At 44.2% G+C, this 23,081-nt stretch overlaps 1 protein-coding gene across 4 annotated transcripts in view; it reads left to right on the top strand.

Moving 5' to 3' along the window:
- Positions 1-23,081, top strand: part of LOC123761417 (high-affinity choline transporter 1) — a 348,005-nt gene that overhangs the window by 155,281 nt on the left and 169,643 nt on the right. For all 4 annotated transcript variants that reach the window (XR_011224660.1, XM_069313210.1, XM_069313215.1 and 1 more), the window contains one exon: positions 22,225-22,332. Coding sequence is in view for 3 of the 4 variants with exons in the window: in XM_069313210.1 (XP_069169311.1) it covers positions 22,225-22,332 (108 nt within the window). In the remaining variant the exon portion in view is untranslated. The remainder of the gene's footprint in view (positions 1-22,224; positions 22,333-23,081) is intronic.

Below are 23,081 nucleotides of genomic sequence, written 5' to 3'. Positions count from 1 at the left end.
TATGGTCACTATGACAGGTTAGTGGTTCATGGCTCTTGTGTGGTCACTATGATAGGTTAGTGGTTCAGGACTCTTGTATGGTCACTATGACAGGTTAGTGGTTCATGACTCTTGTATAGTCACTATGACAGGTTAGTGGTTCATGACTCTTGTATGGTCACTATGACAGGTTAGTGGTTCATGACCCTTGTGTGGTCACTATGACAGTGGTTCATGACTCTTGTGTGGTCACTATGACGGGTTAGTGGTTCATTACTCTTATGTGGTCACTATGACAGGTTAGTGGATCATGGCTCTTATGTGGTCACCATGACAGGTTAGTGGTTCATGGCTCTTGTATGGTCACTATGACAGGTTAGTGGTTCATGGCTCTTATGTGGTCACTATGACAGGTTAGTGGTTCATGACTCTTGTATGGTCACTGTGACAGGTTAGTGGTTCATGGCTCTTGTAAGGTCACTATGATAGGTTAGTGGTTCATGGCTCTTATGTGGTCACTATGACAGGTTAGTGGTTCATGACTCTTGTGTGGTCACTATGACAGGTTAGTGGTTCATGACTCTTGTGTGGTCACTATGACAGGTTAGTGGTTCATGGCTCTTGTGTGGTCACTATGACAGGTTAGTGGTTCATGACTCTTGTGTGGTCACTATGACAGTGGTACATGACTCTTGTGTGGTCACTATGACAGGTTAGTGGTTCATGGCTCTTGTATGGTCACTATGACAGATTAGTGGTTCATGACTCTTGTATGGTCACTATGACAGGTTAGTGGTTCATGACTCTTGTATGGTCACTATGACAGGTTAGTGGTTCATGACTCTTGTATGGTCACTATGACAGGTTAGTGGTTCATGGCTCTTGTGTGGTTACAATGATAGGTTAGTGGTTCATGGCTCTTGTGTGGTCACTATGACAGTGGTTCATAACTCTTGTGTGGTCACTATGACAGGTTAGTGGTTCATGGCTCTTGTATGGTCACTATGACAGGTTAGAGGTACATGGCTCTTATGTGGTCACTATGACAGGATAGTGGTTCTTGACTCTTGTATGGTCAATATGACAGGTTAGTGGTTCATGACTCTTGTATGGTCACTATGACAGGTTAGTGGTTCATGGCTCTTGTGTGGTTACTATGATAGGTTAGTGGTTCATGACTCTTGTGTGGTCACTATGACAGTGGTACATGACTCTTGTGTGGTCACTATGAAAGGTTAGTGGTTCATGACTCTTGTATGGTCACTATGACAGTGGTTCATGACTCTTGTGTGGTCACAGTGACAGTGGTGCATGACTCTTGTATGGACACTATGACAGGGTAGTAATTCATGACTCTTTTGTGGTCACTGTGACAGTGGTTCATGACTCTTGTATGGTCACTATGACAGGGTAGTGGTTCATGAATTTTGTGTGGTCACTATGACAGTGGTTCATGACTCTTGTGTGGTCACTATGACAGGTTAGTGGTTCATGACTCTTGTGTGGTCACTATGACAGGTAAGTGGTTCATAACTCTTGTGTGGTCACTATGACAGGTTAATGGTTCATGACTCTTGTATGGTCACTATGACGGGTTAGTGGTTCATGACTCTTGTGTGGTTACTATGACAGTGGTTCATGACTCTTGTGTGGACACTATGACAGGTTAGTGGTTAATGACTCTTGTGTGGTCACTATGACAGATTAGTGGTTCATGACTCTTGTGTGGTCACTGTGACAGTGGTTCATGACTCTTCTATGGTCACTATGACAGGTTAGTGGTTCATGGCAGTTGTGTGGTCACTATGACAGTGGTCCATGACTCTTGTATCGTCACTATGACAGGTTAGTGGTTATGACTCTTGTGTGGTCACTATGACAGGTTAGTGGTTCATGACTCTTGTGTGGTCACTGTGACAGTGGTTCATGACTCTTATATGGTCACTATGAAAAGTTAGTGGTTCATGACTCTTGTGTGGTCACAGTGACAGTGGTTCATGACTCTTGTATGGACACTATGACATGTTCGTGGTTCATGACTCTTGTCTGGTCACTATGACAGGTTAGTGGTTCATGACTCTTGTCTGGTCACTATGACAGGTTAGTTGTTCATGACTCTTGTGTGGTCACTATGACAGAATAGTGGTTCATGACTCCTGTGTGGTCAATATGACAGGTTAGTGGTTCATGACTCTTGTATGGTCACTGTGACAGGTTAGTGGTTCATGACTCTTGCGTGGTCACTGACAGTGGTTCATGACTCTTGTGTGGTCACTATGACATGTTAGTGGTTCATGACTTTTGTATGGTCACTATGACAGTGGTTCATGACTCTTGTGTGGTCACTGTGACAGTGGATCATGACTCTTGTATGGTCACTGTGACAGGTTAGTGGTTCATGATTCTTGTATCGTCACTATGACAGGTTAGTGGTTCATGACTCTTGTGTGGTCACTGTGATAGGTAAGTGGTTCATGACTCTTGTGTGGTCACTATGAGAGGTTAGTGGTTCATGACTCCTGTATGGTCACTGTGACAGGTTAGTGGTTCATGACTCTTGTGTGGTCACCGTGACAGTGGTTCATGACTCTTGTGTGGTCACTATGACAGGGGTTCATGACTCTTGTGTGGTCACTATGACAGGTTCGTGGTTCATGACTCTTGTGTGGTCACTATGACAGTGGTTCATGACACTTGTGTGGTCACTATGACAGGTTAGTGTTTCATGACTCTTGTATGGTCACTATGACAGGTTAGTGGTTCATGACTCCTGTGTGGTCACTATGACAGGTTAGTGGTTCATGACTCTTGTGTGGTTACTATGACAGGTTAGTGGTTCGTGACTCTTGTGTGGTCACTGTGACAGGTTAGTGGTTCATGACTCTTGTGTGGTCACTGTGACAGTGGTTCATGACTCTTGTATGGTCACAACGACTTGTTATTGGTTCATGACTCTTGTGTGGTCACTATGACAGGTTAGTGGTTCGTGACTCTTGTATAGTCACTATGACAGGTTAGTGGTTCGTGACTCTTGTATAGTCACTATGACAGGTTAGTGGTTCATGACTCTTATGGTCACTATGACAGGTTAGTGGTTCATGACTCTTGTGTGGTCACTATGACAGGTTAGTAGTTCATGACTCTTGTGTGGTCACTATGAGAGGTTAGTGGTTCATGACTCTTGTATGGTCACTGTGACAGGTTAGTGGTTCATGACTCCTGTGTGGTCACTATGACAGTGGTTCATGACTCTTGTGTGGTCACTATGACAGGTTAGTGGTTCATGACTCTTGTGTGGTCACTATGGCAGGTTAGTGGTTCATGACTCTTGTATGGTCACTGTGACAGTGGTTCATGACTCTTGTATGGTCACTATGATTGGTTAGTGGTTCATGACTCTTGTATGGTCACTATGACAGGTTAGTGGTTCATGACTCTTGTATGGTCATTTTGACAGTGGTTCATGATTCTTGTATGGTCACTATGATAGGTTAGTGATTCATGACTCTTGTATGGTCACTATGACAGGATAGTGGTTCATGACTCTTGTATGGTCACTATGACAGGTTAGTGGTTCATGACTCTTGCATGGTCACTATGACAGGTTAGTGGTTCATGACTCCTGTATGGTCACAATGACAGGTTAGTGGTTCAGGACTCTTGTGTGGTCACTATGACAGGTTAGTGGTTCGTGACTCTTGTGTGGTCACTATGACGGTGGTTCATGACTCTTGTGTGGTCACTATGACAGTGGTTCATGACTCTTTTATGGTCACTATGACGGTGGTTCATGACTCTTGTGTGGTCACTGTAACAGTGGTTCATGACTCTTGTATGGTCACTGTGACAGGGTAGTGATTCATGACTCTTGTGTGGTCACTGTGACATTGGTTCATGACTCTTGTATGGTCACTATGACAGGGTAGTGGTTCATGAATTTTGTGTGGTCACTATGACAGTGGTTCATGACTTGTGTGGTCACTATGACAGGTTAGTGGTTTATGACTCTTGTGTGGTCACTATGACAGGTTAGTGGTTCATGACTCTTGTGTGGTCACTATGACAGGGTATTGGTTCATAACTCTTCTGTGGTTACTATGACAGTGGTTCATGACTCTTGTGTGGACACTATGACAGGTTAGTGGTTCACGACTCTTGTGTGGTCACTATGACAGGTTAGTGGTTCATGACTCTTGTGTGGTCACTATGACAGGTTAGTGGTTCATGACTCTTGTATGGTCACTATGAAAGGTTAGTGGTTCATGACAGTTGTGTGGTCACTATGACAGTGGTTCATGACTCTTGTATCGTCACTATGACAGGTTAGTGGTTCATGACTCTTGTGTGGTCACTATGACAGGTTAGTGGTTCATGACTCTTGTGTTGTCACTGTGACAGTGGTTCATGACTCTTCTATGGTCACTATGACAGGTTAGTGGTTCATGGCAGTTGTGTGGTCACTATGACAGTGGTCCATGACTCTTGTATCGTCACTATGACAGGTTAGTGGTTATGACTCTTGTGTGGTCACTATGACAGGTTAGTGGTTCATGACTCTTGTGTGGTCACTTTGACTGTGGTTCATGACTCTCATATGGTCACTATGAAAAGTTAGTGGTTCATGACTCTTGTGTGGTCACAGTGACAGTGGTTCATGACTCTTGTATGGACACTATGACAGGTTCGTGGTTCATGACTCTTGTCTGGTCACTATGACAGGTTAGTGGTTCATGACTCTTGTCTGGTCACTATGACAGGTTAGTTGTTCATGACTCTTGTGTGGTCACTATGACAGAATAGTGGTTCATGACTCCTGTGTGGTCAATATGACAGGTTAGTGGTTCATGACTCTTGTATGGTCACTGTGACAGGTTAGTGGTTCATGACTCTTGCGTGGTCACTGACAGTAGTTCATGACTCTTGTGTGGTCACTATGACATGTTAGTGGTTCATGACTTTTGTATGGTCACTATGACAGTGGTTCATGATTCTTGTGTGGTCACTGTGACAGGTTAGTGGTTCATGACTCTTGTGTGGTCACTGTGACAGTGGTTCATGACTCTTGTGTGGTCACTATGACATGTTAGTGGTTCATGACTTTTGTATGGTCACTATGACAGTGGTTCATGACTCTTGTGTGGTCACTGTGACAGTGGATCATGACTCTTGTATGGTCACTGTGACAGGTTAGTGGATCATGACTCTTGTATGGTCACTGTGACAGGTTAGTGGTTCATGATTCTTGTATCGTCACTATGACAGGTTAGTGGTTCATGACTCTTGTGTGGTCACTGTGATAGGTAAGTGGTTCATGACTCTTGTGTGGTCACTATGACAGGTTAGTGGTTCATGACTCCTGTATGGTCACTGTGACAGGTTAGTGGTTCATGACTCTTGTGTGGTCACCGTGACAGTGGTTCATGACTCTTGTGTGGTCACTATGACAGGGGTTCATGACTCTTGTGTGGTCACTATGACAGGTTCGTGGTTCATGACTCTTGTGTGGTCACTATGACAGTGGTTCATGACACTTGTGTGGTCACTATGACAGGTTAGTGTTTCATGACTCTTGTATGGTCACTATGACAGGTTAGTGGTTCATGACTCCTGTGTGGTCACTATGACAGGTTAGTGGTTCATGACTCTTGTGTGGTCACTATGACAGGTTAGTGGTTCATGACTCTTGTGTGGTCACTGTGACAGTGGTTCATGACTCTTGTATGGTCACAATGACTTGTTAGTGGTTCATGACTCTTGTGTGGTCACTATGAGAGTGGTTCATGACTCTTGTATGGTCACTATGACAGGTTAGTGGTTCGTGACTCTTGTATAGTCACTATGACAGGTTAGTGGTTCGTGACTCTTGTATAGTCACTATGACAGGTTAGTGGTTCATGACTCTTATGGTCACTATGACAGGTTAGTGGTTCATGACTCTTGTGTGGTCACTATGACAGGTTAGTGGTTCATGACTCTTGTGTGGTCACTATGAGAGGTGAGTGGTTCATGACTCTTGTATGGTCACTGTGACAGGTTAGTGGTTCATGACTCCTGTGTGGTCACTATGACAGTGGTTCATGACTCTTGTGTGGTCACTATGACAGGTTAGTGGTTCATGACTCTTGTGTGGTCACTATGACAGGTTAGTGGTTCATGACTCTTGTATGGTCACTGTGACAGTGGTTCATGACTCTTGTATGGTCACTATGATTGGTTAGTGGTTCATGACTCTTGTATGGTCACTATGACAGGTTAGTGGTTCATGACTCTTGTATGGTCACTTTGACAGTGGTTCATGACTCTTGTATGGTCACTTTGACAGTGGTTCATGAATCTTGTATGGTCACTATGATAGGTTAGTGGTTCATGAATCTTGTATGGTCACTATGATAGGTTAGTGGTTCATGACTCCTGTATGGTCACAATGACAGGTAAGTGGTTCAGGACTCTTGTGTGGTCACTATGACAGGTTAGTGGTTCGTGACTCTTGTGTGGTCACTATGACGGTGGTTCATGACTCTTGTGTGGTCACTATGACAGTGGTTCATGACTCTTTTATGGTCACTATGACAGTGGTTCATGACTCTTGTGTGGTCACTGTAACAGTGGTTCATGACTCTTGTATGGTCACTGTGACAGGGTAGTGATTCATGACTCTTGTGTGGTCACTGTGACATTGGTTCATGACTCTTGTATGGTCACTATGACAGGGTAGTGGTTCATGAATTTTGTGTGGTCACTATGACAGTGGTTCATGACTTGTGTGGTCACTATGACAGGTTAGTGGTTTATGACTCTTGTGTGGTCACTATGACAGGTTAGTGGTTCATGACTCTTGTGTGGTCACTATGACAGGGTATTGGTTCATAACTCTTCTGTAGTTACTATGACAGTGGTTCATGACTCTTGTGTGGACACTATGACAGGTTAGTGGTTCATCACTCTTGTGTGGTCACTATGACAGGTTAGTGGTTCATGACTCTTGTATCGTCACTATGACAGGTTAGTGGTTCATGACTCTTGTGTGGTCACTATGACAGGTTAGTGGTTCATGACTCTTGTGTTGTCACTGTGACAGTGGTTCATGACTCTTCTATGGTCACTATGACAGGTTAGTGGTTCATGGCAGTTGTGTGGTCACTATGACAGTGGTCCATGACTCTTGTATCGTCACTATGACAGGTTAGTGGTTATGACTCTTGTGTGGTCACTATGACAGGTTAGTGGTTCATGACTCTTGTGTGGTCACTTTGACTGTGGTTCATGACTCTCATATGGTCACTATGAAAAGTTAGTGGTTCATGACTCTTGTGTGGTCACAGTGACAGTGGTTCATGACTCTTGTATGGACACTATGACAGGTTCGTGGTTCATGACTCTTGTCTGGTCACTATGACAGGTTAGTGGTTCATGACTCTTGTCTGGTCACTATGACAGGTTAGTTGTTCATGACTCTTGTGTGGTCACTATGACAGAATAGTGGTTCATGACTCCTGTGTGGTCAATATGACAGGTTAGTGGTTCATGACTCTTGTATGGTCACTGTGACAGGTTAGTGGTTCATGACTCTTGCGTGGTCACTGACAGTAGTTCATGACTCTTGTGTGGTCACTATGACATGTTAGTGGTTCATGACTTTTGTATGGTCACTATGACAGTGGTTCATGATTCTTGTGTGGTCACTGTGACAGGTTAGTGGTTCATGACTCTTGTGTGGTCACTGTGACAGTGGTTCATGACTCTTGTGTGGTCACTATGACATGTTAGTGGTTCATGACTTTTGTATGGTCACTATGACAGTGGTTCATGACTCTTGTGTGGTCACTGTGACAGTGGATCATGACTCTTGTATGGTCACTGTGACAGGTTAGTGGATCATGACTCTTGTATGGTCACTGTGACAGGTTAGTGGTTCATGATTCTTGTATCGTCACTATGACAGGTTAGTGGTTCATGACTCTTGTGTGGTCACTGTGATAGGTAAGTGGTTCATGACTCTTGTGTGGTCACTATGACAGGTTAGTGGTTCATGACTCCTGTATGGTCACTGTGACAGGTTAGTGGTTCATGACTCTTGTGTGGTCACCGTGACAGTGGTTCATGACTCTTGTGTGGTCACTATGACAGGGGTTCATGACTCTTGTGTGGTCACTATGACAGGTTCGTGGTTCATGACTCTTGTGTGGTCACTATGACAGTGGTTCATGACACTTGTGTGGTCACTATGACAGGTTAGTGTTTCATGACTCTTGTATGGTCACTATGACAGGTTAGTGGTTCATGACTCCTGTGTGGTCACTATGACAGGTTAGTGGTTCATGACTCTTGTGTGGTCACTATGACAGGTTAGTGGTTCATGACTCTTGTGTGGTCACTGTGACAGTGGTTCATGACTCTTGTATGGTCACAATGACTTGTTAGTGGTTCATGACTCTTGTGTGGTCACTATGAGAGTGGTTCATGACTCTTGTATGGTCACTATGACAGGTTAGTGGTTCGTGACTCTTGTATAGTCACTATGACAGGTTAGTGGTTCGTGACTCTTGTATAGTCACTATGACAGGTTAGTGGTTCATGACTCTTATGGTCACTATGACAGGTTAGTGGTTCATGACTGTTGTGTGGTCACTATGACAGGTTAGTGGTTCATGACTCTTGTGTGGTCACTATGAGAGGTTAGTGGTTCATGACTCTTGTATGGTCACTGTGACAGGTTAGTGGTTCATGACTCCTGTGTGGTCACTATGACAGTGGTTCATGACTCTTGTGTGGTCACTATGACAGGTTAGTGGTTCATGACTCTTGTGTGGTCACTATGACAGGTTAGTGGTTCATGACTCTTGTATGGTCACTGTGACAGTGGTTCATGACTCTTGTATGGTCACTATGATTGGTTAGTGGTTCATGACTCTTGTATGGTCACTATGACAGGTTAGTGGTTCATGACTCTTGTATGGTCACTTTGACAGTGGTTCATGAATCTTGTATGGTCACTATGATAGGTTAGTGGTTCATGAATCTTGTATGGTCACTATGATAGGTTAGTGGTTCATGACTCCTGTATGGTCACAATGACAGGTTAGTGGTTCAGGACTCTTGTGTGGTCACTATGACAGGTTAGTGGTTCGTGACTCTTGTGTGGTCACTATGACGGTGGTTCATGACTCTTGTGTGGTCACTATGACAGTGGTTCATGACTCTTTTATGGTCACTATGACAGTGGTTCATGACTCTTGTGTGGTCACTGTAACAGTGGTTCATGACTCTTGTATGGTCACTGTGACAGGGTAGTGATTCATGACTCTTGTGTGGTCACTGTGACATTGGTTCATGACTCTTGTATGGTCACTATGACAGGGTAGTGGTTCATGAATTTTGTGTGGTCACTATGACAGTGGTTCATGACTTGTGTGGTCACTATGACAGGTTAGTGGTTTATGACTCTTGTGTGGTCACTATGACAGGTTAGTGGTTCATGACTCTTGTGTGGTCACTATGACAGGGTATTGGTTCATAACTCTTCTGTAGTTACTATGACAGTGGTTCATGACTCTTGTGTGGACACTATGACAGGTTAGTGGTTCATGACTCTTGTGTGGTCACTATGACAGGTTAGTGGTTCATGACTCTTGTGTGGTCACTATGACAGGTTAGTGGTTCATGACTCTTGTATGGTCACTATGAAAGGTTAGTGGTTCATGACAGTTGTGTGGTCACTATGACAGTGGTTCATGATTCATGTATCGTCACTATGACAGGTTAGTGGTTCATGACTCTTGTGTGGTCACTATGACAGGTTAGTGGTTCATGACTCTTGTGTTGTCACTGTGACAGTGGTTCATGACTCTTATATGGTCACTATGACAGGTTAGTGGTTCATGACTCTTGTGTCGTCACTGTGACAGTGGTTCATGACTCTTATATAGTCACTATGACAGGTTAGTGGTTCATGACTCTTGTGTGGTCACTGTGACAGTGGTTCATGACTCTTGTATGGTCACTATGAAAGGTTAGAGGTTCATGACTCTTGTGTGGTCACTGTGACAGTGGTTCATGACTCTTGTATGGTCACTATGACAGGTTAGTGGTTCATGACTCTTGTGTGGTCACAGTGACAGTGGTTCATGACTCTTGTATGGACACTATGACAGGTTAGTGGTTCATGACTCTTGTCTGGTCACTATGACAGGTTAGTGGTTCATGACTCTTGTCTGGTCACTATGACAGGTTAGTGGTTCATGACTCTTGTGTGGTCACTATGACAGGTTAGTGGTTCATGACTCTTGTGTGGTCAATATGACAGGTTAGTGGTTCATGACTCTTGTGTGGTCACTCTGACAGTGGTTCATGACTCTTGTGTGGTCACTTTGACAGGTTAGTGGTTCATGACTCTTGTATGGTCACTGTGACAGTGGTTCATGACTCTTGTATGGTCACTATGACAGGTTAGTGGTTCATGACTCTTGTCTGGTCACTATGACAGGTTAGTGGTTATGATTCTTGTGTGGTCACTATGACAGGTTAGTGGTTCATTACTCTTGTGTGGTCACTATGACAGGTTAGTGGTTCATGACTCTTGTGTGGTCACTATGACAGGTTTGTGGTTCATGACTCTTGTATGGTCACTGTGACAGATTAGTGGTTCATGACTCTTGTGTGGTCACTATGGCAGTGGTTCATGACTCTTGTGTGGTCACTATGACAGGTTAGTGGTTCATGACTCATGTATGGCCACTATGACAGTGGTTCATGACTCTTGTGTGGTCACTGTGACAGTGGTTCATGACTCTTGTATGGTCACTATGATAGGTTAGTAGTTCATGACTCTTGTATGGTCACTATGACAGGTTAGTGGTTCATGACTCTTGTGTGGTCACTATGACAGGTTAGTGGTTCATGACTCTTGTGTGGTCACTGTGACAGTGGTTCATGACTCTTGTATGGTCACAATGACTTGTTAGTGGTTCATGACTCTTGTGTGGTCACTATGAGAGTGGTTCATGACTCTTGTATGGTCACTATGACAGGTTAGTGGTTCGTGACTCTTGTATAGTCACTATGACAGGTTAGTGGTTCGTGACTCTTGTATAGTCACTATGACAGGTTAGTGGTTCATGACTCTTATGGTCACTATGACAGGTTAGTGGTTCATGACTCTTGTGTGGTCACTATGACAGGTTAGTGGTTCATGACTCTTGTGTGGTCACTATGAGAGGTTAGTGGTTCATGACTCTTGTATGGTCACTGTGACAGGTTAGTGGTTCATGACTCCTGTGTGGTCACTATGACAGTGGTTCATGACTCTTGTGTGGTCACTATGACAGGTTCGTGGTTCATGACTCTTGTGTGGTCACTATGACAGGTTAGTGGTTCATGACTCTTGTATGGTCACTGTGACAGTGGTTCATGACTCTTGTATGGTCACTATGATTGGTTAGTGGTTCATGACTCTTGTATGGTCACTATGACAGGTTAGTGGTTCATGACTCTTGTATGGTCACTTTGACAGTGGTTCATGAATATTGTGTGGTCACTATGATAGGTTAGTGATTCATGACTCTTGTATGGTCACTATGACAGGATAGTGGTTCATGACTCTTGTATGGTCACTATGACAGTGGTTCATGAATCTTGTATGGTCACTATGATAGGTTAGGGGTTCATGACTCTTGTATGGTCACTATGACAGGTTAGTGGTTCATGACTCTTGTATGGTCACTATGACAGGTTAGTGGTTCATGACTCCTGTATGGTCACAATGACAGGTTAGTGGTTCAGGACTCTTGTGTGGTCACTATGACAGGTTAGTGGTTCGTGACTCTTGTGTGGTCACTATGACGGTGGTTCATGACTCTTGTGTGGTCACTATGACAGTGGTTCATGACTCTTTTATGGTCACTATGACGGTGGTTCATGACTCTTGTGTGGTCACTGTAACAGTGGTTCATGACTCTTGTATGGTCACTGTGACAGGGTAGTGATTCATGACTCTTGTGTGGTCACTGTGACATTGGTTCATGACTCTTGTATGGTCACTATGACAGGGTAGTGGTTCATGAATTTTGTGTGGTCACTATGACAGTGGTTCATGACTTGTGTGGTCACTATGACAGGTTAGTGGTTTATGACTCTTGTGTGGTCACTATGACAGGTTAGTGGTTCATGACTCTTGTGTGGTCACTATGACAGGGTATTGGTTCATAACTCTTCTGTGGTTACTATGACAGTGGTTCATGACTCTTGTGTGGACACTATGACAGGTTAGTGGTTCATGACTCTTGTGTGGTCACTATGACAGGTTAGTGGTTCATGACTCTTGTGTGGTCACTATGACAGGTTAGTGGTTCATGACTCTTGTATGGTCACTATGAAAGGTTAGTGGTTCTTGACAGTTGTGTGGTCACTATAACAGTGGTTCATGACTCATGTATCGTCACTATGACAGGTTAGTGGTTCATGACTCTTGTGTGGTCACTATGACAGGTTAGTGGTTCATGACTCTTGTGTTGTCACTGTGACAGTGGTTCATGACTCATATGGTCACTATGACAGGTTAGTGGTTCATGACTCTTGTGTCGTCACTGTGACAGTGGTTCATGACTCTTATATAGTCACTATGACAGGTTAGTGGTTCATGACTCTTGTGTGGTCACTGTGACAGTGGTTCATGACTCTTGTATGGTCACTATGAAAGGTTAGAGGTTCATGACTCTTGTGTGGTCACTGTGACAGTGGTTCATGACTCTTGTATGGTCACTATGACAGGTTAGTGGTTCATGACTCTTGTGTGGTCACAGTGACAGTGGTTCATGAATCTTGTATGGACACTATGACAGGTTAGTGGTTCATGACTCTTGTCTGGTCACTATGACAGGTTAGTGGTTCATGACTCTTGTCTGGTCACTATGACAGGTTAGTGGTTCATGACTCTTGTGTGGTCACTATGACAGGTTAGTGGTTCATGACTCTTGTGTGGTCAATATGACAGGTTAGTGGTTCATGACTCTTGTGTGGTCACTCTGACAGTGGTTCATGACTCTTGTGTGGTCACTTTGACAGGTTAGTGGTTCATGACTCTTGTATGGTCACTGTGACAGTGGTTCATGACTCTTGTATGGTCACTATGACAGGTTAGTGGTTCATGACTCTTGTCTGGTCACTATGACAGGTTAGTGGTTATGATTCTTGTGTGGTCACTATGACAGGTTAGTGGTTCATTACTCTTGTGTGGTCACTATGACAGGTTAGTGGTTCATGACTCTTGTGTGGTCACTATGACAGGTTTGTGGTTCATGACTCTTGTATGGTCACTGTGACAGATTAGTGGTTCATGACTCTTGTGTGGTCACTATGGCAGTGGTTCATGACTCTTGTGTGGTCACTATGACAGGTTAGTGGTTCATGACTCATGTATGGTCACTATGACAGTGGTTCATGACTCTTGTGTGGTCACTGTGACAGTGGTTCATGACTCTTGTATGGTCACTATGATAGGTTAGTAGTTCATGACTCTTGTATGGTCACTATGACAGGTTAGTGGTTCATGACTCTTGTATGGTCACTATGACAGGGGTTCATGACTCTTGTGTGGTCACTGTGACAGTGGTTCATGACTCTTTTATGGTCACTATGATAGGTTAGTGGTTCATGACTCTTGTATGGTTACTGTTACAGGTTAGGGGTTCATGACTCTTGTGTGGTCACTGTGACAGTGGTTCATGACTCTTGTATGGTCACTATGACAGGTTAGTGGTTCATGACTCTTGTGTGGTCACTGTGACAGTGGTTCATGACTCTTGTGTGGTCACTGTGAGAGTGGTTCATGACTCTTGTATGGTCACTGTGAGAGTGGTTCATGACTCTTGTATGGTCAATGTGACAGTGGTTCATGGCTCTTGTGTGGTCACTATGACAGGGGTTCATGACTCTTGCGTGGTCACTATGACAGTGGTTCATGACTCTTGTGTGGTCATTATGACAGTGGTTCATGACTCTTGTATGCTCACTATGTCAGGTTAGTGGTTCATGACTCTTGTGTGGTCACTATGACAGTGGTTCATGACTCTTGTGTATTCACTGTGACAGGTTAGTGGTTCATGACTCTTGTGTGGTCACTATGACAGGTTTGTGGTTCATGACTCTTGTCTGGTCACTATGACAGGTTAGTGGTTATGATTCTTGTGTGGTCACTATGACAGGTTAGTGGTTCATTACTCTTGTGTGGTCACTATGACAGGTTAGTGGTTCATGACTCTTGTGTGGTCACTATGACAGGTTTGTGGTTCATGACTCTTGTATGGTCACTGTGACAGATTAGTGGTTCATGACTCTTGTGTGGTCACTATGGCAGTGGTTCATGACTCTTGTGTGGTCACTATGACAGGTTAGTGGTTCATGACTCATGTATGGTCACTATGACAGTGGTTCATGACTCTTGTGTGGTCACTGTGACAGTGGTTCATGACTCTTGTATGGTCACTATGATAGGTTAGTAGTTCATGACTCTTGTATGGTCACTATGACAGGTTAGTGGTTCATGACTCTTGTATGGTCACTATGACAGGGGTTCATGACTCTTGTGTGGTCACTGTGACAGTGGTTCATGACTCTTTTATGGTCACTATGATAGGTTAGTGGTTCATGACTCTTGTATGGTTACTGTTACAGGTTAGGGGTTCATGACTCTTGTGTGGTCACTGTGACAGTGGTTCATGACTCTTGTATGGTCACTATGACAGGTTAGTGGTTCATGACTCTTGTGTGGTCACTGTGACAGTGGTTCATGACTCTTGTGTGGTCACTGTGACAGTGGTTCATGACTCTTGTATGGTCACTGTGAGAGTGGTTCATGACTCTTGTATGGTCAATGTGACAGTGGTTCATGGCTCTTGTGTGGTCACTATGACAGGGGTTCATGACTCTTGCGTGGTCACTATGACAGTGGTTCATGACTCTTGTGTGGTCATTATGACAGTGGTTCATGACTCTTGTATGCTCACTATGTCAGGTTAGTGGTTCATGACTCTTGTGTGGTCACTATGACAGTGGTTCATGACTCTTGTGTATTCACTGTGACAGGTTAGTGGTTCATGACTCTTGTGTGGTCACTATGACAGATTAGTGGTTCATGACTCTTGTTTGGTCACTGTGACAGGTTAGTGGTTCATGACTCTTGTGTGGTCACTATGACAGGTTAGTGGTTCATGACTCTTGTATGGTCACTATGACAGGTTAGTGGTTCATGACTCTTGTGTGGTCACTATGACAGTGGTGCATGACTCTTGTGTGGACACTATGACACGTTCGTGATTCATGACTCTTGTGTGGTCACTATGACAGGTTAGTGGTTCATGACTCTTGTGTGGCCACTGTGACAGTGGTTCATGACTCTTGTATCGTCACTATGACAGGTTAGTGGTTCATGACTCTTGTGTGGTCACTATGACAGGTTAGTGGTTCATGACTCTTGTGTGGTCACTATGACAGTTTAGTGCTTCATGACTCTTGTGTGGTCATTGTGACAGTGGTTCATGACTCTTGTGTGGACACTATGACAGGTTCGTGATTCATGACTCTTGTGTGGTCACTATGACAGGTTAGTGGTTCATGACTCTTGTGTGGTCACTGTGACAGTGGTTCATGACTCTTGGATCGTCACTATGACAGGTTAGTGGTTCATGACTCTTGTATGGTCACTATGACAGGTTAGTGGTTCATGACTCTTGTGTGGTCACTATGACAGTGGTTCATGAGTCTTGTGTGGTCACTATGACAGGTTAGTGGTTCATGACTCTTGTGTGGTCACTATGCCAGGTTAGTGGTTCATGACTTTTGTATGGTCACTGTGACAGGTTAGTGGTTCATGACTCTTGTGTGGTCACTATGACAGTGGTTCATGAGTCTTGTGTGGTCACTGTGACAGGTTAGTGGTTCATGACTCTTGTGTGGTCACTATGACAGGTTAGTGGTTCATGACTTTTGTATGGTCACTGTGACATGTTAGTGGTTCATGACTCTTGTGTGGTCACTATGGCAGTGGTTCATGACTCTTGTTTGGTCAGTATGACAGGTTTGTGGTTCATGACTCTTGTGTGGTCACTATGACAGGTTAGTGGTTCATGACTCTTGTATGGTCACTGTGACAGTGGTTCATGACTCTTGTATGGTCACTATGATAGGTTAGTGGTTCATGACTCTTGTATGGTCACTATGACAGGTTAGTGGTTCATGACTCTTGTATGGTCACTATAATAGGGGTTCATGACTCTTGTGTAGTCACTGTGACAGTGGTTCATGACTCTTGTATGGTCACTATGATAGGTTAGTGGTTCATGACTCTTGTATGGTTACTGTGACAGGTTAGTGGTTCATGACTCTTGTGTGGTCACTGTGACAGGTTAGTGGTTCATGACTCTTGTGTGGTCACCCTGTGTCACCACACCCGTCCACCACCTTGTGTCACCACACCCGTCCACCACCCTGTGTCACCACGCCCGTCCACCACCCTGTGTCACCACGCCCGTCCACCACCCTGTGTCACCACGCCCGTCCACCACCCTGTGTCACCACGCCCGTCCACCACCCTGTGTCACCACGCCCGTCCACCTCCCTGTGTCACCACGCCCGTCCACCACCCTGTGTCACCAAGCCCGTCCACCACCCTGTGTCACCACGCCCGTCCACCACCCTGTGTCACCACGCCCGTCCACCACCCTGTGTCACCACGCCCGTCCACCTCCCTGTATCACCACGCCCGTCCACCACCCTGTGTCACCACGCCCGTCCACCTCCCTGTATCACCACGCCCGTCCACCACCCTGTGTCACCACGCCCGTCCACCACCCTGTCACCACGCCCGTCCACCACCCTGTGTCACCACGCGCGCTGCTCAACTTGTGTTTAGAGCGTGCCAGACTGACCCTTGTGTGTGAGACCCTCTCACCCCTCACCCACGCACCCAGTGAGGGTGCCTCCATCACCTCCCAGCTGTGTCACACCACGCTCCGTGCTGGGGCGCCGGACTTGACAGATGACAACATCGTCTGTCCACCATACTGTCCATGTTCATACTCCACGTGCTTCCGCATATCATCATGTGTGTGGAAATAGCTGAGTTAGATCTTCAATCTACAGCAAAGTCATCAACTATACTCACCTAATTGTGCTTGCAGGGGTTGAGCTCTGGCTCTTTGGTCCCGCCTCTTAACCGTCAATCAACAGGTGTACAGGTTCCTGAGCCTATTGGGCTCTATCATATCTACACTTGAAACTGTGTATGGAGTCAGCCTCCACCACATCACTTCCTAATGCATTCCATTTGTCAACCACTTTGACACTAAAAAAGTTCTTTCTAATATCTCTGTGGCTCATTTGGGCACTCAGTTTCTACCTGTGTCCCCTAGTGCGTGTGCCCCTTGTATTAAATATTAATAGACTGTCTTTGTCTACCCTATCAGTTCCCTTGAGAATCTTGAATGTGGTAGTCATGTCCCCCCTAACTCTTCTGTCTTCCAGCGAAGTGAGGTTTAATTCCCGTAGTCTCTCCTCGTAGCTCATACCTCTGAGCTCGGGTACTAGTCTGGTGACAAACCTTTGAACCTTTTCCAGTTTAGTCTTATCCTTAACTAGATATGGACTCTATGCTGGGGCTGCATACTCCAGGATTGGCCTGACATATGTGGTATACAAAGTTCTGAATGATTCCTTGCACAAATTTCTAAAGGCCGTTCTTATGTTGGCCATCTTAACTTCCCTTATATCCGACTCATTTAGGGCAAATATCAAATCAAGCATTGCTGGTTCATCTTCTCCTCTGATTCTTGTTGGTTCCTTGATGTTCTGGCTTAGAAAGTTTCTTGTTGCCACGTCCAGCAGCTTAGCCCTCCATGTTTCTGGTCCTCCATGTGGGTCTTTGTTTTCCCAATCTATCTTCCCATGGTTGAAGTCTCCATGATTAGTAGTCCAGATCCATTCCTGCTAGCAACAGAAGCTGCTCTCTCTATTATGTTAATGGTGGCCATGTTGTTTCTATCATATTCCTGTCTGGGTCTTCTGTCATTTGGTGGTGGATTATATATGACTACGACTATAATTTTTTGCCCTCAAGTTGTTTTGGTACCTGTTATGTAGTCACTGAAACCTTCACAGTCCTGAATAACCACCTCCTCAAAATCCCAGCCTTTTCTTACTAGCAGAGCTACACCACCACCACCACCTCTTCCTTCCCTCTCTTTCCTCATAACATAATAGTCCTGTGGGAACACTGCATTTGTTATGATTTTCGTTAGCTTTATTTCTGTGAGAGCTATTATGTCTGGGTTTTCCTCTAGCACCCATTCTCCAAGTTCATTTGCTTTATTTGTAATTCCATCTATGTTGCCGGTCGACCGAGCGGACAGCACACTGGACTTGTGATCCTGTGGTCCTGAATTCGATCCCAGGCACCGGCGAGAAACAATGGGCAGAGTTTCTTTCACCCTATGCCCCTGTTACCTGCCAGTAAAATAGGTACCTTGGTGTTAGTCAGCAGTCACAGGCTGCTTCCCGGGGGTGGAGGCCTGGTCGAGGACCGGGCCGCGGGGACACTAAAAAGCCCCGAAATCATCTCAAGATAACCTCAACATATGTTAGTGTACATTGCTTTGAGGCTCACTTTCTTCTGTCCCTTCTCAAATCTTCTCCTTGGTGAGTGTGATTGTCGTCCACAGAGGCACCTGTTAACGTAATTGTTGTTGTTTTGATTGTCGTCCACAGAGGCACGTGTTAACGTAATTGTTGTTGTTCTGATTGTCGTCCACAGAGGCACGTGTTAACGTAATTGTTATTGTTTACAGAAGACTGTCTCAGTGACCAGTCTGGTTGTGTCGTTTTGTTTTGTTGTTAAATTGTTTTGACTACAATTATTTATATTTCCATCTTGAGCCCGAGTGAGCATCCGATGTTCAGTAACAATTTGACCAGCCGAGAGCAGTGCGGACAACAGTCTGGCTATCCTGGCTTTGATTAGCTGTCACAGTGTCACTTGGGACAATTGACATAACGTTAAATTGTTGTGGGTTGTGTTAGTATTAAGTTTGTTAATGTGTTATTTGTTGCCAAAAGAAAATTGTCTTTATGTTAACATCTTCCAATACTATTGCCCCTTAACTCATGCTGGTACAAACTAGACTATTCCTTGCATTTAATGAGGGTCTGCTTCTGGACCTACTTCGAACTTTCGAACACACACTCGACACACATTCGAACCTAATTCCTAACCCAATCACAGAATACAAATTCGGCGTGAGGACCTGCAGTAACTCCTAAGATTGTAACAGGCAATTAAGGAGGTAAAGGACCTAGTGGATGGGAGATACCAAGGAATTGGGCTCCAGCGGCTGCCTTCGCCTTTTATTTCAGTTTTAAAGTATAATCTCACATCTGGCACTTAACGTGTGGGCTCTGTGCAGTCATTTCTAACTGAGTTCACTTGTAAAGAGTAATACAAATTTTCTCACAATAACGTTCTCCAATAAGGAACTCCACTCTAAGATCTATACTCGATGGCCACCGAACTTTCAGGCCTATTCCTTCACCATCCAAATCCTCTTCAAGATTTTCATCTCCTCATCCCTCTCCCTCTCCCTAACCTTTCCAAACCCTTTGAAAATCGGACTTTGGACTTAGCCAGTTGCTGTGTTATAATGTCCTGGTACAGTTTAAAGTGGTCAGGTCTCCCCCAGTTTAGAAGTTTGTGCTTTAACCTTCAACATGAGGCAGTTGAAAAATGGCCATGCCTGCCTATGCAGAAAAAAATAATTATAAAATTATTAAATTGTATGAAAAACATAAGAAAAAACATATTAATATGTACCTTTTTTTACTGAGGGGAGAAGGTGTTAGAGGTTGGGCGACAGTCATGTTATCTGGCGAGTGTCCACACGACGCTGACGGCTGAGCTGTGCCACACACCACACCTTTATTCACCTAGTTGTGCTTGCGGGGGTTGAGCTCTGGCTCTTTCGGCCCGCCTCTCAACTGTCAATCAATCAAATGTTACTAACTACTAAAAATTTTGTTTTCTTCACACACACACACACACACACACACACACACACACACACACACACACACACACACACACACACACACACACACACACACACACACACACAAACACAAACATGCGAACAGCACGCTGGACTTGTGATCCTGTGGTCCCGGGTTCGATCCCGGGCGCCGGCGAGAAACAATGGGCAGAGTTTCTTTCACCCTATGCCCCTGTTACCTAGCAGTAAAATAGGTACCTGGGTGTTAGTCAGCTGTCACGGGCTGCTTCCTGGGGGTGGAGGCCTGGTCGAGGACCGGGCCGCGGGGACACTAAAGCCCCGAAATCATCTCAAGATAACCTCAAGATAACACACAAACACACACACACAAATTCTTATCAAATTCAAACTCCATATCTTAAGAAGCACATCAACAAACTGGAAAAGGTGCAAAGACATGCTACTAAGTGGCTCCCAGAACTGAAGGGCAAGAGCTACGAGGAGAGGTTAGAGGCATTAAATATGCCAAAACTAGAAGACAGAAGAAAAAAAGGTGATATGATCACTACATACAAAATAGTAACAGGAATTGATAAAATCGATAGGGAGGATTTCCTGAGACCTGGAACTTTAAGAACAAGAGGTCACAGATTTAAACTAGTTAAACACAGATGCCGAAGAAATATAAGAAAATTCACTTTCGCAAACAGAGTGGTAGACGGTTGGAACAAGTTAGGTGAGAAGGTGGTGAAGGCCAAGACCGTCAGTAGTTTCAAAGCGTTATACGACAAAGAGTGCTGGGAAGACGGGACACCACGAGCGTAGCTCTCATCCTGTAACTACACTTAGGTAATTACACTTAAGTAATTACACACACACTCAGGAAGCAGCCCGTAGAAGCTGTCTAACTCATAGGTACCTGTTTACTGCTTGGTAACAGGAGCATCAAGGTGAAGGAAACTCTGCCCATTTGTTTTTCCGACGGCTGCCGGGATCGAACCCCAGTCTCTAGGTCCACGAGTCTACAGCGCTGTCCACTCAGCCAGCCAGCCCCTTGGCTGGTGATTTAGCAGTTGTGATTTAATTTAGCAGAGGAACATGCACAGGGCACCTGTGGTGGTTGACCAGACCACACACTAGAAGTTGAAGGGACGACGACGTTTCGGTCCGTCCTGGACCATTCTCAAGTCGATTGTCTGTGGTGCTCTACAGGGCTCTACACCTGTGGTGCCCTGTGCATAACGACACCACGTGAGGACAGGAGGCAGAATGTTACTCAATAGTCTTGCTTCATACAACTCCACATACACATTGCTTAAAACTGGAGAAAGAAGGTTACCCGGATAGCCATTCCTTATTTTTGACAAAATGCATTATTAAATGCTAAATTTAGAGTTAGTAACACTTAGTTTTATAACTTCTATTAACGTAGGAACTGGAAGGGGCAAATCATATTTTAAGAGTTCATCAGATAAACATCTTAGTAAGTCATCAACAGGAGCTTTAGTCAGTAAAGAAGTTATATCAAAGCTAACCAAACATTATGATTACAGAGCTCTTTCTTATTACATAATTTGTCAACAAAATCAACATTATTCTATAAATATGAATTAGAAACATTACTGACAATAGGATTTAGAACTTGAACTAGCCATTTTGACACTTTATATGACACTGAACTTATGAAACTAATTATTGGTTTATGGGTTTTAACCAAGTCATACATATATTATAATTCTCCATATGTTAATATTATATGGTAATGGTATGGTAATCCATGTTATTCCTATATAATAATTATAACTCCAACATATGGTAATGATGGATTTACTCTTATGATTTTTATATTAAAATGTTATTACCTTTCAATAAATTTGTCATTTTGTTAAAACTACAATTAACAGCATCTAATGGACGCTGTTAACAGTAGTTCTGTTCAGTTTCCTTAACAAACTTTTCGGTAATGCTTATATAGATACATCCTATTAAAAATATATTTTGAATAAAAACTAACTTAACAACCTGACCTGTGTTAGTATCGTGATACTGACCCCCTAACGTTACAATTTATAGAGTATAAAGTAATATGAGAGGTATATTTTGGTTAAGCAACTAACAAAGCGGTTATGGCATCTTGCAGGCAGCTCAACACGCAGCAGTGATTGTAACATTATCAAGTGTTTTGGCCTGTTATAACAGTAATGTTTCCCATTGACAGCAACGTGGGTGGGAGGTGGCTACATCAACGGGTCGGCCGAGGCGGTGTTCAGTAGTGGCCTAATATGGTGCCAGGCGCCCTTTGGTTACGCCATCAGCCTCACCCTAGGTAAGTACTCACCTCACTGGCAGTGACACTGTCACCACTACCTCACCTGGCGCCAGCCTCATCCTGGGTAAGTACTCACCACACTGGTTGTGACACTGTCACCACTACCTCACCTGGCGCCAGCCTCATCCTGGGTAAGTACTCACCACACTGGTTGTGACACTGTCACCACTACCTCACCTGGCGCCAGCCTCATCCTGGATAGATAACTCACTGTTATCTACCCAGTTCAGCAAGGGTCGTGTACCTGTCAGCACTGGACCATATCTAGGGGCAGGTTACCATGCATGTATTCGGTACACCAGGATGCTCCTAGTAGACACAATTTAATCAAATGGAAAAGTAAACAAATGTATATATAAAGTATATATAAATTCGCTTTAAAAGAACTAAAAAGAACTTTAAATGAACGCTTTAAAAGAGACTAACGTCGTCTATGCCTTCAAATGCCCTCTTGGGGACTGTAAGCTCCAAAAAACCCAGTATATAGGCAAGACAACAACATCTCTTTCTAGGCGTTTAACGATGCATAAGCAACAGGGCTCCATTAAGGAACATATAATCTCTTCCCACAACCAAACCATCGCCAGAGAAATCCTAGTAAACAACACAGAAATCATCGATAGATACAGCGATAGCAGGCGGCTTGACGTTTGCGAGGCACTACACATCAAGAAGTCAACACCAGCAATCAACAGCCAATTATTGCACAACTATATTCTACCCACCTCAAGACTCCGCTCCAATAT

Source organism: Procambarus clarkii, chromosome 7 (assembly GCF_040958095.1).
Source record: "Procambarus clarkii isolate CNS0578487 chromosome 7, FALCON_Pclarkii_2.0, whole genome shotgun sequence".
Classification (NCBI taxonomy): domain Eukaryota; kingdom Metazoa; phylum Arthropoda; class Malacostraca; order Decapoda; family Cambaridae; genus Procambarus; species Procambarus clarkii.
This window is presented reverse-complemented; position numbering and strand designations above follow the sequence as displayed.